Genomic DNA, 15,722 nt, shown 5'->3' with positions numbered 1-15,722 from the left:
GTTCTGTTATGGATTTAAAGGAACCCAATATTGCTCCTTATCAACCATGACAGTTACTAATTGTTAAGGATGCCAGCGGCTGCCTGCTCCTTAACAACCAGTACACATTCCTTAAATACTGCATGCCTTGATCACTACTTACGGTAATTACAACATGCATTTATTATTTATTTGCCTCTGTGAATTGAGTTTAATGCCTGTCCATGCGGTATTTACCAAACATTTTCAGCTTTTTGTGGTAAATACCACAGAACAGTATGGTGAGATGACAGTTTCAGGGTTGGATGCGGTATGTAGGGAAAATGTGTTTGGGCACCTACATTTCGCATGCGATCTGGTTCTGTAAATGCAGCCCACTGTATGTCTTTGATTTTAAAGATGAGGTTTCGCCATATTTATATCATTCACATGTGCTGCTGAGGAAGATCATTTGAAATGCGTTGAGCCTACATATGAATCTTTTATGGCTGTAAACAATGTGTAAATCCATATAGTAGACCTATTGTGATATGTGTCTATTTAACAATGTGATGTACAATAAATGTTGTTTTTATATAAATTGATGTAGTGTCCCTTTTACCTACATGTCTTCGAAAAAGTCTGTGGCTCTTTCTTTTTGTTATTGTATGGGATAAATTAGTAGACGTGGGCATGAAGCACAAGAACCTATATCGAAAAAAACTTGCCGTGGGGAGCTGCGGTGGCTCAACGCGATTGGCACTGCGCTGACAAGCCATTCACCTCTGCAGCTAGGGGTTCGGATCCCGGTCTCGGCTACATGTGAATTGAGTTTGGTGGTCTCAGCCCGGCTCCCGGTGGGTGTGCTATGCGAGGTGTACGCCCACCCCCCTCCCACAAAAATCACCACACTTACACACACATGAAATTGGGTTAACATGCACGCACTTTGACCATGCGGTCTCTAAAAAAGAGAGGCGAAGGACTAACGGGGCTGGTTGAGCGGGCAAATTCTCTCACTCCCTTATAGGGAGTCCCTCTGACCCGTTGGGCTTCAAAGCGGAGCAGGTAGGGCGTGCTGTGTGGGAGGACCCCCTCACACACCCGCCATTGCCACCCGGGGCATGGAGAAAGGTGGCAGATTGCCTCTGGGGGAGGCCTGCCTACTCCCAACTCCTACAGTCCGGTTCCTCTCTCGAGTACACGCACAAAATACACTTAAAAAAAAAACAAAAAAAAAACTCGCCCTTGTGGAAACATGTGACATGTCACATGAAAGGTGTCACATGAAAGGCTTACCATAAAGGATAACTAAACCCAAGAACACAAATGTTATACATGTATATAGCAACTTACCAGTCCTTAGATATGGTGGCTCCATTAGTTCACTAAAAACTTTTTCATCAAGCACAAAAATCATCTTTTGATCTTGCCAGTAATACGCCAATGATTCTATTGTTTTCTTGTAATCTATTCTTCTTGTGTAATAGGAATGAAAAAATGTGGTCCAGCCTGGGTGACTGCAATGACTCCCTCCACAGATACAGTGGAGGAGCAAGCATAGCCACTCAGGGACAGGATGTATTCTATTTAAATGATTACTATGTAAAAATAAGGTTAAAAAAAACAGAGAAAAATTAAACCTTTATTTAGGATTGGAAAGCTTAAGTTAAATTATTTTTTTGTTTTGGGTTCAGCTATGGTATAAAACATTAGCTGATAGTTGCTTTTTGGTTGGATTAGGTGGCAATCTCATGTCTATAGGCACTTGTAAAGTATGTTATCGGACACTTCTCAGGGCAGTAACTCACAGAATATTTTGTCCAATTATTGTGTACATCAGTAGTGTCTGCACTTGCTTTTCCTACCATATGCCAAGCGTTTGCGTTTATGTCTTCAGTAGGCCAGCGCTTTACCCCTAAAATTTATGAGCAGCATCAGAGTTGAACCATGGGAAATGTTGTATTTAAAACACCATTGTTTAATTTTCCATAAGGTGACATGTTGTTATAAGTGATGATAGATCAGCTATTCTAGCTTTTACTTGGTCAGCATTGTTGGATTTATCTCAAAGTGTTTATACATCACACTCTAGACGAGTTGGTGCATGTCTCAGGTATTGTTGGAAGATGTGATTTCCAGCCTAAAGCATTTCAAAGCATTACAGCTATGTACATGTCAGGAAACTCATTATTCATCCCGTTTTATAGAAAAGAAAAAAATCATGACTTGCAAATACAGAAGAAGATTAACCCCAATTACATTCTGTATAATTGCTGTTGCTTCAACAGATTCTTTATAGTAAATATATTGTTGTCAGTATACAGTATACAATTCAACTTGGCTGTTTTAATAATGTTTTAAAGTCAAATTACTGTGTTTTTCTTTTTTCTTTTACATTTAAAATTACCTAATTAAATTAGGTTGAAAAAAAAAAATGCCCATTGGGTTCAACGAAAAAATAATAAAATAGATTGAGTGCCTGTATAACGTATACAGAATCACAAACCCACAGTTTATCCAAAGGAAGGCAAAAAGCCCTTTTAAAGCATTGTCCAGTTTGTTCCAAAAGGGGAAAAATTCCTTCCTGATGAGCTAAGGCATTCTTTTTTATTATGCTCTATAAATATCAATAGAAATGTATATTCCCGTACATTTAGACATATATCCAGCTAGATACAACTCCTGAAGAAGTCTCTTCCACCTTTGCACAGCTCTTACTGTGAAGAAGCCTTTTCATATGCGGGGGTTAGAGATATTTTCCCCCAGATAACAACTTATTCTTTGTAATGGCCTTAAAATGGACCGTTTGCACCAGGTTCACTACATGGACTGTATACCCTCTTAAAGGCTAAGTTCACCTTTGGAACATTTTACATGGTCCACCCGTATTTATTTTTTGGATAGAGAATGGTTTGGTAAAACACTGTATTGTGTGTCCTGCTGGGGAGATTTCTCTTTGCCTCCTGTAGGCACAACAGGAAGTTAGAGGAAATCTGTGAAAATGAGGGAAGAGGAGATATGATAGCGATATACAAATATCTCAATGGGAATCCCAGCGTAGGTATGAAACTATTTAGTCTTAGAGAATATAAAAAGAGTGTAAAAAGACACGGGGCCACACAATGAGATTGGAGGAGAAGCGGTTTAATCCTAAGCTGCATTGGTTTTTTTCACTGTCCGGGCGATAAGGATGTGGAACACTCTTCCACAATCGGTGGTGTCAGCAGGAAATATTGATAGTTTTAAAAGTCTCGTGGACATGCATCTTAGTGAACACAATATACAGGGATATGTGAAATGATTATCGACCAGAACACACACCCACACAGGTTGATCTGGATGGACTAGTGTAATTTTATTCAAAATTAATCAACTATGAAAATCCCCTCTTAGACCCTTGTTACCGGAATAAGTTCCCCCATTGGAAGATTTGCCCTCTATTCCTATGATGGCGAGTCTTTGGATTATACTTCACTCTCAGTCTTGATGGTCACTGATAAAATAGTGAGAGTGCATCTACCTAGTGGGGACAGCAATAAGGATCTTTATTGTACCAGTCTGCCCTGCTCATGTTCCTTAATGCCAATAGAAGTCTGTTTGTACTCTTTGATAAGGTGACAGATGTGAGGGATGTTTGCCACCTTGAGAAAAGGGCCCTCTGTGACCCCAAAACATGTTTTGGCATGTAATTGCAAGTAAATGATTCTGCATCATTACTTTTTGGCATGTGACCATTTCTGTTGCTTTTTCATGAATATTTTCTGAGGATCCTATTCAATATTGTCAACTTTTGTCAACAGTTGGGCTGTCCATGGAGAGCCAAAGAGTGTATAGGATAACCACAAAGCACCATTGTGTTAAAAAAGGTTTATTGGATTTAATTTTAGCTTTCTACCACTAAACACTTATTTTTGACTGCAGAGGAGTAACTCCTTAGGTTCCACAGTGAGGAGTATAAAAGCATTTTTTACTGCATATACAGACTGATTTTACTGTTGTAAATTTTATTTTGTATTCTTTTAAGAGCATGCAGAAAATTCTGTGATCAGATAAGGAGTGTATGACTGTAATATTGATCACCTTGTAATCTCTGAATTTTTAATTAATTCTGAATGGTGGAGCTGTACAGGGAGAGACCCACTGTGATCACTGTTCTCCAACCTTGGCTTTAAGTTCAACATCATTACTGCCACAGGGTGCATTTAAAGTTTTACTAAACACAGGACCCTTCATTCACTTTGTCTAGTCTCCCACAGTACACATAGTACTGTGGGAGACATGCTCAGTACAAACTGAGCATGTGTAGCTTGCGCCCAAGGCTCTGTTCTATCAGCAGATAGATTGGGGATAGTGGAAGAAGGGGTGGGTCAGAGAAGACAGGATCAAACGGCCTTTTTACACTATGCAGAGGAGTAACTCCTTAGGTTCCACAGTGAGTATAAAAGCATTTTTTACTGCATATACAGACTGATTTTACTAACACCTAAAGGGGTTGTAAAGGTACAATTTTTTTTCCTAAATAGCTTCCTTTACCTTAGTGCAGTCCTCCATCCTTCGATTTTGCTTTTAAATGTCTTTATTTCTTCTGAGAAATCTTCACTTCCTGTTCTTCTGTCTGTAACTCCACACAGTAATGCAAGGCTTTCTCCCTGGTGTGGAGTGTCATGCTCGCCCCCTCTCTTGGACAACAGGAGAGTCAGGACGCCCACTAACACCCAGCTCCTTTCTCTATCTGCAATGAAGAGAGCGTACTGACTCTCCTGTAGTCCAAGAGAGGGGGCGACCACAACATTCTACACCAGGGAGAAAGCCTTGCATTACTGTGTGGAGTTACAGACAGAAGAACAGGAAGTGAGGATTTCTCAGAAGAAATAAGGACATTTAAAAGCAAAATGGAAGGATGAGGTAAGTGAAGGAGGACTGCACTAAGGTAAAGGAAGCTATTTAGGAAAAAAATATTGTACCCTTACAACCCCTTTATTAAGTAACATTTTGCTAAGAAAGGGACAGCAGCCTCTAGCTGGGCACATACCATTAGAGGTACATTATTGGTACCTAGGCCTAGCTAATGGCCCCCCTAAAAACTTTTTGTCCCCACACTTTAGATTTGAGTTCAGTAATGCAGTTCGCCACCCACTCATTCTAATAAGATTTCGGTATGGTGACATTTGACATATCTGTACATATCTGATTAGTTAAAAGGGAAGGCATTTGCGCTCTATCCCATCAACCTTTGCAGAACAATTATAGTACTCATCCCAAAGTTCTGACACAGACGCGGCAGGATGACAGGAATAAGCTGCAGCTATTAAAATCGGCGTAAATGGGGATGACAGTGGAAACTGTCTGCTTTTTTTTTTCCTCCAAAAGATTTGGTGGACTGGAATTAATGTGCTGAATCGAGGAGCCGTTTCTGTCGAGATTCTCTAATTGCATCATCGCTTCCCATTTATCCACAGAGCCCTGCCTGCTGACCATTACTTTGGGCAGGAACAATCACTTTTCTTTTCACAAAGACCAGTTCTCTCCCCCAAAAAATTCTCAGTTGACATATTTCAGATAAAAGCATTCAGAACTTTGTCATTAAACACCTCCTGACTTTACAGCTAAATGTCCTAGGTACGGATTTGGGGTAATTTATCAGCCAAAGGCGTCTTAAAAGAGAGAGTTGTTGCTTTTTTTTGCAATAACAATTAAATGATCACAGGCTAGTGCACCTTGAATCACCGCAATGCCTTATCTTATTGTCAAGGAGATAGGAGCCGAAAAATAGGTCTATAAAAGGAAGAGCCTCTGAAGGATACTCAAGTCTCTGTTAATTGAAATGTTATTACATGTGCTTTTATTTTATTATTTCTTCTATACTGGATAATCTGGAAATAAATGTTTGATAGACGCTCTGCCCTAAGGATCCAATAATGTGACTTTTATGTTAGGTGATGATAAATCTGCATTGAAGACTGGGTCACGTTTTCTGTGCAAAACCAAGCTGATGTAAAACATTTCTCTTTGTAGAAACTTAAAGCGTTTGTTACCCCAACACATTAATATCCCTGATATGTGCCTGCTGTACCAGGTACTTGTATGAGAAAGTATCCTGTTCTTTTTGAATCGCTTCCTTTATGTGAAATCCTTGGTGTTCCTGCCACCCTTTGCTTTCCTATTAAAATCTGACCACACAAAGTAGGAGAATACACTGTGGTCAGTTCTCTAGCTATGCTGGGAACTCAGTATTAGTGTTGCTCACGAATATTCGTATTGCGAATATTCGGCTCGAATATGGCATATTCGAGTATTCGCGATATATTTGGAATTTCGCGGTGAATATTCGCTATTCCGAATATTTGAATTTTTTCAATTTTATTTTTAGAACAGATCACATCCTAGAGATCTCCATCGACGTCTAAAAGCATTGCTGGTATGATTAGAGACCTTGGGCCGAGTAGCTGAAGCGATCATTTTATCTTGCCGAAAAATCGCAATGCGATTATTCGGCAATCGGAATATCGCGCGATTATTTTCTCCGCCCTTTTGCATCAGAGCCAATCAGAGCGCTCCTAAAAAAGTTGGCGAAATTCCGCAATCAATTTTGCATTCGCATTTTTGCGAAATTTCGATAAAATATCACGAATATTCTGAGCCAATCAGAGTGCTCCTACAGCATTTGTCGAAATTCCGCAATAAATATCGCATTCGCATTTTGCGAAATTTCGATAAAATATCACGAATATTCGGAGCCAATCAGAGTGCTCCTTCCGCATCTGTCGAAATTTCGCAATTATGTTCGCATTCGCAATAGCGAAATTTCGCAATGATTTCATTTCGATAAAATATCACGAATATTCGAATTTAGCGAATATATCTCGAATATTCGACTATATATTCGAGATATATCGCGAAATCGAATATGGCGTATTCTGCTCAACACTACTCAGTATGCTTTCCTCCAATGACTTGATCTGACATGCTCACCCCTGCACAGCCATTCACTGGGGAGCTCAGTATGCTGCTGCTGCTGCTTCTCCTCCCTCCAGCTCTAATGCAGCTGAGAACTGAGGGAATGTGATCACTTATAAAATATGGAAAAAATATATTTAGAATGGTTTTATTTATTTTTTATATCTATACACAAATGTTTGCCTTTCATTTCTATTTTAGAGCTGAGTTCCACTCACATTTTTAACTCCTCACCATGCAGCACTAATGTGAATCTTTAAAATGAATTGGCAATTTATTATAATTTTTTCTGTTCACTTACCTGATTTAAGTCTATATCTAATTTCACTTCCTCTTTTAGCAGTCGCGGCCGTGGTCGTAGACATCATTTCCAGGTTATGCATTGGCTCCTGGGAGATCTTGGTCAGCTTGGCATGGCACTGCTCCTGTAATATTAACATTGGGGTCTTTGGGTATTCTTGGTCAGCTTGGCATGGCTCAGCTCCAGTAACATTTAACATTGGCGTTTATGGAAAATCTTTGTCAGCTGGGCATGGCAAGCTGACTAAGATTGCACCACACTGCACATGCATGAGATCAGCAGTTGCATGTTGATAAATGAACAAAAAAACATGGTAAAACATGCAATGTGTTTGTGGTGCCATTATTTCTTATTGCCCCCCCCCCCCCAAACACAGCTAGCAGTCATGATTTCTGCCACTTGTTTTCTGCACAACAAAATGCATGAAAACCATACAAAGCGTGCTTGGCTCACTGACAAAATTTGGCACATGGGCTTCTTTGGCGCTTTTTTGGAGTGGAGGAAGGCCCATTCAAATGAACAGTGCTACTAAAAAAACGCACCTAAAATACATTAAAAAAAAGTGCTAAAATGTCACGTGGTAGCAAGGCCTGTTGCCTAGTACACACGACCGGGATTCCCGACGGGAAAAGGTCCGTCGGAAATCCCGAGGGGAAAACCGAGAACCTGCTCTCTACTTTTCCCCCATTCAGACGATCAGTTTTCCCGTCTGGAAGACTCAGATGAGAGCTTTTCCTCGGGAATCCTGACCGTGTTTATGCTCCATCTGAATTTTTCCCACAGGAAAACTGCCAAAAAGGTCCGGTTTCTGCTACACACCAGGTTTTCTAATGGGGGAAAAGGGTAGTCGGGGATCCCAGCGGGAAAAAAGAGAGCTGTTCTCTTTTTTTTGATTGGCGAGTTTGGCAGTTTTCCCGTCAGAAAAACTGCGAGGGAGCATACACACGGCCAAAAGCTCTCCTTGCAGTTTTCCCGTCGGAAAACCCGTTGTGTGAGGAATATTTCAGTCTCCTTGCAGATTTAAGTTGCACTCAGTACTCGTTGGGGGATTTTTTTAGATGACCCTGTGCTGGGAGGGCATCTGGATCCCAATGAACAATATGCGTGAGGCGGTAAGTTCCAAATAATAGTTAATGATCTATAGAGGCACTGGAAGAGAATGCTTGAGGGAATCTTTTGCATCAAGGACTGGTCTTTATTAATCCGAGAATACATATAAACACCTTCAATATTTGGAACTAACAATAGGAAGGTGTGGGCAGATACTAAAAACACCAAAAGATATACAGCAATAATGTATGTATAAAAATGTATATACAGCATTATATTTATAAAAAAAAGAATGCATATTTATATACCGTACTATTATAGGTAGTAATGATAAGAAATACATAAAAATATAATAAAAATGAGAGCAGATATACATGGTGTTCTATTGCCCAATATCAAAATTGTTCATTAAAATAAATATTATATGATAAAATAGCAAATATTATATATGATGAGCTAGAACTATAGCAAGAAAAAGAATATTGGGTAATATTTATTTAATTAGATTTATAGGTACAGTATACATAACTAAAAACATATATAATTGGATATAACTGGCGGTACCCACATGGGATGAATTAATATATAGTAGATAATATATCATTTATAATCAATTTGTTTATGGTAAATATATAATAAATAATTATCCAGAAGGTTTGCCATAATTGTTTACCATCACCCTTCTTGATGTATGGTCAATTTATCACAAAGGATAAAATACTCACTGCAGGAAGGCTAAAGCCTTGTACACACGATCGGAATTTCCGATGGAAAAAGTCAGACAGACTTTTTCGATCGGAATTTCCGATGGAAAAAGTCAGACAGACTTTTTCGATCGGAATTTCCGATGGAAAAAGTCAGACAGACTTTTTCCTTCGGAAATTCCGAACGTGCGTATGCCCCATCGGATTTTTTCCATTGGAAATTCTGAGGAATTTCGTCGGAGTTTAGATAGAGAACATGTCTCTTTTACTCCGATGGAATTCCGTCGGAATTCCGATGGGATTTTGGCCGTCCGGCCATGTGTACAGGGCTTGGGAAGAGCTAGGGAAGCTAAACCTGATTTGTTTCCTCTTCGATCAAGCATTTTGGTTACAGATGAAACAAAAATTATTTTGTTGATAACATTAAATTACAAAATGTTTGTTTGTGTAGCAACCATAATGTAATGTCATTTTTATTTAAGTGGAGCTTTGCTTAAAGCAAGGCAATAACTTATAATAACTTAAAATGGTATTGTACAAGGTAACCAACTGTGCAAATAGGAAATTGTGGTAAAGAAGAAATACAGACGGTACTCTATTGCTCCTGTTTTTGTACTCTGGGATAACCACAAATGTATCAGCTTGCAGTATATGGATCAGGGCGGGCATCTGATAAAAACAGGAAGGCTGATGGAAACCCTTAGGTTGTTTAATTGTCAGATATGAGTCAGTGCGGGGGATTAAAATAGGAAACAAGGCTGTCAAGAGAGATTGGACAGACTTGATCTGGCTTGTCTGCGCCTGAACTAGTTAGAACTGCAGATTCCATCTTGTTTATATATACTGTGTGTGTGTGTGTATATCTATCTATCTAGTTTATATATATATATATATATATATATATATATATATATATATATATATATATATATATATATATATATATATATATATAATATATATATAATTTATATATATATATATATAATTTATATATATATATATATATATATATATATATATATATATATATAGTTATATATATAGTTATATATACAGTATATAGTGTGTATATGTATTCTGATTGGTTCTTCTGCACTTTAGTTTTTATATGCCTGAAGTTTGTCGGTTCTGTATTTTATGAATATAAGTAAGATCTCCAGGGTCACAAGGCCTATGGACCAGGGGAAATGAGTAATATAATTGTGTTTTAGACTATGTTTTGTGCCACGATCCATAGCACTTCAGCTGCCAAGTTCTAGTCTCGGCATACTTCCTCTGAACAGTGTTCTGCAGCGAGGGAGAATTAGGTTTCAGTCCAATAGATGTTTATAGGGATTTCCTCGACAACCAGCTGGCTGCATGCCAGAACCTGAACTTTCAGAAGAAGATTTCAAGATTGGGGTTCAGAGTAAAGATAAAACCATCAACATACTTACCTCATTGGGACCTTGAAAACTTGGCAATTCCCAGATTTCCTGAAATGGTAAAGACTTTCAAAAGGCCAGACATTGGTACCTCAGCAATTGGTGTTTTCCTGCCATTGCGAATAGTAGATTTCACTCATTATTAGTATAGTCACACAGTTGTCTAGTGAATTCCTTTTGTGGCATACCTAATGTCTATTGAATATGCCAGTTCTTCACTAGTATGCTAGTTTATTCACTAATTCCTGCAATGAACATGTCCACTTTCAATTATAGTCTTTAGGTGGTTATAAATTAATTACAAATTTCTCAAAATAAGAATAGTGAACAATTATTATAACCCAAATCCCTAAAAGTGATTAATTTTTTTTCTCTCTCTTTTACCAGTGATTTTATAGTAAAAAAAAATTGTAAATGAATCTAACCTATTCCCCTTCCTTTAAGATGTGCCTTAAATGCCAGGAACACAGCTATAAAATGTATCTAGGCCTGGGGTCTCCAAATATACTAAACAAGGGACCAGTTTACTGTCCTTCAGACTTTACGGACTGTGGCCTTTGGGAGTAGAAGAGCTCCCAACATCAATTAAGGGGAAATTGTTCGATCATTGATGTCATTGGGCCCAATTGTTGGTGTCACTGGGAGGAATTGTGCCCCTTCATTGGTTTCGGGGGGGGGGGGGGGGGGAATTATGCCCCATTGTTGGTATTAGTTGGTATTAGTGACCCAAGGGTCAGATAAAAGCAAACAAAGGGCCACAGTTTGGAGACCACTGATCAGATAGATTAGCAGAATGAGTGTTTGCTGGGGAAGTAAGTAGTGTAAGGACAGTAACATGAGCAGAGTCATTTTAAGCGTGGAAATGCCTGTATTACCAATCGGATTTAAGTGCGCACTGGAAAAAAAAGGATTTAAAACTGACTGCTTTTGGTTAGTGCAGTGCCCAGAAATGCTAATAGGTAAAGCTGACCATACCCAATCAGCCAGCTGATCAGAAAAAAAACTGAACAGATTCCCCCATTCACCCAAGTGAGATGGATCCTCCCCACTGCATTATTGTATTCTGACAGCGGGGACTCCTCCTCCTTCAGTTGGCTGCGGCGCTGCTCAAACAAACATTTTCCAACAAGCCTGTTAGTGAGAAGCCGATTATTAGATCAACTTCTTGGGAATGGGAATGTCCAGAGAGGGAACAAAATACCAAAATGTTGATCCATCTATGGAAAGCTTAAAGTGACTCTAAAAGCTGAAGTTTTTTTTTTTTTTATCTTCATGCATTCTTTGCATGAAGATAAAAAACCTTCTGCCTGCAGTGGCTTCCCCCAGCCCCCCAGATCCTTACCTGAGCACCCTCCGATCCAGTGATGTTCACGATCTCCTCGGCTGTATGGGGAATCTCCAACCTCATTGGCTGAAAAAGGCTTGCAGAAAATAAATTAGCTTGATTTCCCCATCAACACAGACTGCTGAACCGGCCGAGATTCCAACCGGGCTTAGGATGATTGCTACTAAGCCATGTTTTTTGCAAATCAGTAACTGTTGTAATCTTGACTTTTTTTATCCAGTTGACGGTATCATGGGCTTTCATTTAAAACTGAGCTCAACACAAGCAGATAAATGGACAACTTAAAAAAAATATAATAAAAATTAGATTGTCTTTATTTGTCAAATAATTTATAATGATTTTCAGTCAGTCTGGTCACCCATGGCAAACAGCATAAATCATTTGCTGACCTCAAATTAAGCTAAGGGACTCTGTTACTTTGCTCACTCAGTGCCTGTGAGGCCACCCCTCCCCGTGACCACCTAATACTCACTTCTCCAGTACTCGCCCCTCGTCCCTTACGCAAAAATTCCTGGTATCGGTTGGTGCCAGAAAATTTTAGGGAGCAGTGTCATCATCCTGTCCACCAAGTGATTGATAGAGTAAAGCCTAGTACACATAATCGAATTTCCGTCAGACAAAGCGTAGGACTTTTGTCCGAAGGGTGTTGGCTGTGAACTTGTTCTGTACAAAGACGGCAAAACTTTGACAGCCAACAAATACGAAACTACGTGTTTTTTCAGCTCTTAAGCACCACCCTTTGGGCAACTTCTGCTAATGTTGTGCTATGGTTAGCATTCCTTCTGAGAATGCGTAATTGTACTTTGGATTTGTGCACACGATCGGATAATCCGACATCACACATTTGTTGTCAGAAAATTTTAAAGCATGCTATCCAACAATTGTCCGATGGAGCATACAAATGGTCGGATTTTCCGACAAAACCCTGCCATCACACAATTCCCATCGGAAAATCCCGTCGGAAAATTCAATCGTGTGTATGGGCCTTTAGTCTAGCAATTGGCTGCTAGGTCCAAAGACAGCATCATGAAAGGAGGTCACGTGCTCCTCCATATCCAGAAGCACTTGGTATTTTGTGGCAGGGTATCATTGGAGAGGTATCAGTGAGTCATTCAGGCGGCTTTGCACAGACACTGTAACTTTGTCCTGAATATCTGTCTCTAAACGGTACAGCTTGGTCCAGTACAGGACACACCTCTAGTCTGCTGATAAGACAATGATAGAGCAGCAGTATACTGTGAGTCATCTAGCCAGCAGGTTTACAGGCAGGTTATTACAGACTTATGGTGCCCACAGATGTTAATGATTATGGTACTGTATCAAGTGCGATCCAGCAATTTTAAATGAACCATTTGACCCCTGGAAGATTTACCCCACTTCCTGACCAGGCCATTTTTTGCGATACAGCACGTCGTTATTTTAACTGACAAGTGTGACGCTGTACCCAAATAAAACGTATGTAATGTTTTTCCAAAAATAGAGCTTTATTTTGGTGGTATCGCCACTGCATTTTTTTTTTAACAAAAAAGGCAGCCAATTTTGAAAAAATATTTTTTATTTCCTGCTATACAACATATCCAATAAATGTAAAAATCTAATTTCTTCATAAATTTAGGGCAATATGTATTCTGCTACATGTTTTTGGTATAAAAATTTGAATAAGAGTATATTAATTGGTTTACGCAAATGTTATAGCGTCTACAAACGATGGCATATATTTATGGATTCTTTTTATACTAGTAATGGCGGCGATCAGCGACCTATAGCGGGACTGCGATATTCTGACACTAACTGACACTTTGCAGGAACCAGTGACACTAATACAGCGATCGGCGCTAAAAATATGTACTGCCACTGTACTGACACTGGCTGGGCAAGGGGTTAAACATCTAGGGCTATCAAGGGGTTAAATATGTGTCTACCCAGTGTTTGTGTTTACTATGTGTGCTGCTTTTACTAAGGCAAAAGATGGATTCTAGTCCCTGCTTTGCAGGAACACAGAATCCATCCCTTACCCCATCAGAACAGGGATCTGCCTTGTTTACATAAGCAGATCTCTGTTTTGTGTACTTTACCGGCAGTCGTCGGGTGCTGGAAGACATCAAGTGCCCGACACCTGCAGATCAGCTTTTGCTGTGAATTATCGTATGCGCCCCCTGCAGACGGAAGTCTGGAATCACGTATATATATATATATATATGTGATCCAGCACACAGCTGCCGCCCTGTAGCAGTAAAACTGCTATAGGACGTTCAGCAAGTGGTTAAATCCCCAGCAAACATATACAGACATATACACTTTCTTTGGGTGAACATGTATGCTTGTTTCTATAGAGAGGGGAGGGGGAGAGCTCTGTTGACACCCTCCCCTGGCAATAGCGGTGGGCTCATGATACATGGCTTGGCCAACAAATGTTGAGAAAGGCATACAGTATAAGCATACCATAATGGACAAGCTAGATTGTATGTTCTGTAATACTGTATCTATAGGTATCTTTACACCTGTTAGAGAAGCTTCACTCATGTCAAGTAATATCTGGATTTAATCCAAAAGCTGTAAAATCATGATGTTCTAGCATTTTGAAGGGGTTGACCACAAGCCGTTTTTAAATCCTGTTGTGTTTAAACACCTCCAGAGATAGTAGATACAAGTAATTTTGCCTCCCTCTGTGGCCTTCAGCACTTTAAAATGCTTTCATTAGAATGGGTTTATTGCTGCACTGATTGATTATGTTCTGCACTTAATATGTGTTTTGCGCAATTAGAAATTGAAAGATACTTAACCTTAAGTGCTGAAATTTCCATTAACTGCTGTCTCTGTCTTTCTTTAATGTTCAGGTATTATACGGACGGCGGATACTCTTGACCGTGAAACGACTTCTCATTACTGGCTGACTGTTTACGCTACAGATCGAGGTGTTGTTCCACTTTCATCTTTCATTGAAATATATATTGAAATTGAAGATGTTAATGATAATGCAGCGCAGACCTCAGAACCTGTGTATTACCCAGAGGTCATGGAGAACTCTCCCAAGGATTTATCCGTTGTACAAATTAAGGCATTTGATCCAGATTCCAGCTCCAGCGACAAGCTGACTTATAAGATTTCAAGCGGGAACCCTCAAGGATTCTTTGCAATCAATCCAAAGACAGGTAAGCGTTGTTTAACTTATGCAAGTATCATTTTGGTACAATTGTGAAAGAAGGGAAATAGCCCCAGAGTGGAAATCGTATTAAATGAAATTTCAATGCTTTAGCATATTGTATGACAAGCATACCCTCAATTTAACAAATCTAGCATATGCTAAAATGTTGGCCATTTGCATTCTTGTTCAGAGGAGAGCCTAATCAGATAAGGATTGCCTGTCTGTGCTATGAATGTTTTTCAACACAAAAAAATCACCGACCAACACGATCTTGGCATCTAGTGTGAATATTATGATGATTACACTGCTATTTTCATATTAAAGAATGGCTGGGACTATGAATACACCACTCTGTGTGCACAGGGCTCAGGCATATTCCAGTGCCATGAGCTCCCCCATCTTGGATAGCCTTGTCAGATCCTAGGCATACATGATAGTTGTCAGGCCACCCACTCTCTCTAGAACTGATGCCTACAATTTTACTTTGACCCTATACAAAGAAATTAAGGGTACTGCTTCAGGCTCTAGTAGGTCCTTAAATGCTGAACGACACTGGGAGTGCAGACAGAGAAAGAGCTCATCTCAACTCCATAGAAGTTCATGAGGAAGGAAAAGAAGTCCCAGGACACAACATCCTTGGGTAAAGAGTGGAAGCAGCCTCAGCCTAGACTCTGTTCAGGACACACCCCAACATGTTTCGCCCCTCCCATGGGGCTGCCGCTTAGTCATGGGTCCCCGGATTCCTCCTAATTGAAACACCTCCCAAGACATTTACTAACAACCTAGAAAATGCCTGTCATTCTAGTGAGTGCTTCTGGAATAGATGTATGAA

The 15,722-nt window shown here is 39.6% G+C and overlaps 1 protein-coding gene across 6 annotated transcripts in view; it reads left to right on the top strand.

Moving 5' to 3' along the window:
• FAT1 (FAT atypical cadherin 1) overlaps positions 1 to 15,722 on the top strand; it is a 302,956-nt gene that overhangs the window by 70,070 nt on the left and 217,164 nt on the right. For all 6 annotated transcript variants that reach the window (XR_005745015.1, XM_040334417.1, XM_040334441.1 and 3 more), the window contains exon 3: positions 14,583 to 14,897. Coding sequence is in view for 5 of the 6 variants with exons in the window: in XM_040334417.1 (XP_040190351.1) it covers positions 14,583 to 14,897 (315 nt within the window). In the remaining variant the exon portion in view is untranslated. The remainder of the gene's footprint in view (positions 1 to 14,582; positions 14,898 to 15,722) is intronic.

This window comes from Rana temporaria, chromosome 1 (genome assembly GCF_905171775.1).
Source record: "Rana temporaria chromosome 1, aRanTem1.1, whole genome shotgun sequence".
NCBI lineage: Eukaryota > Metazoa > Chordata > Amphibia > Anura > Ranidae > Rana > Rana temporaria.
The sequence above is the reverse complement of the archived record's forward strand: the minus strand, read 5'-3'. Positions and strand labels throughout refer to the sequence as shown.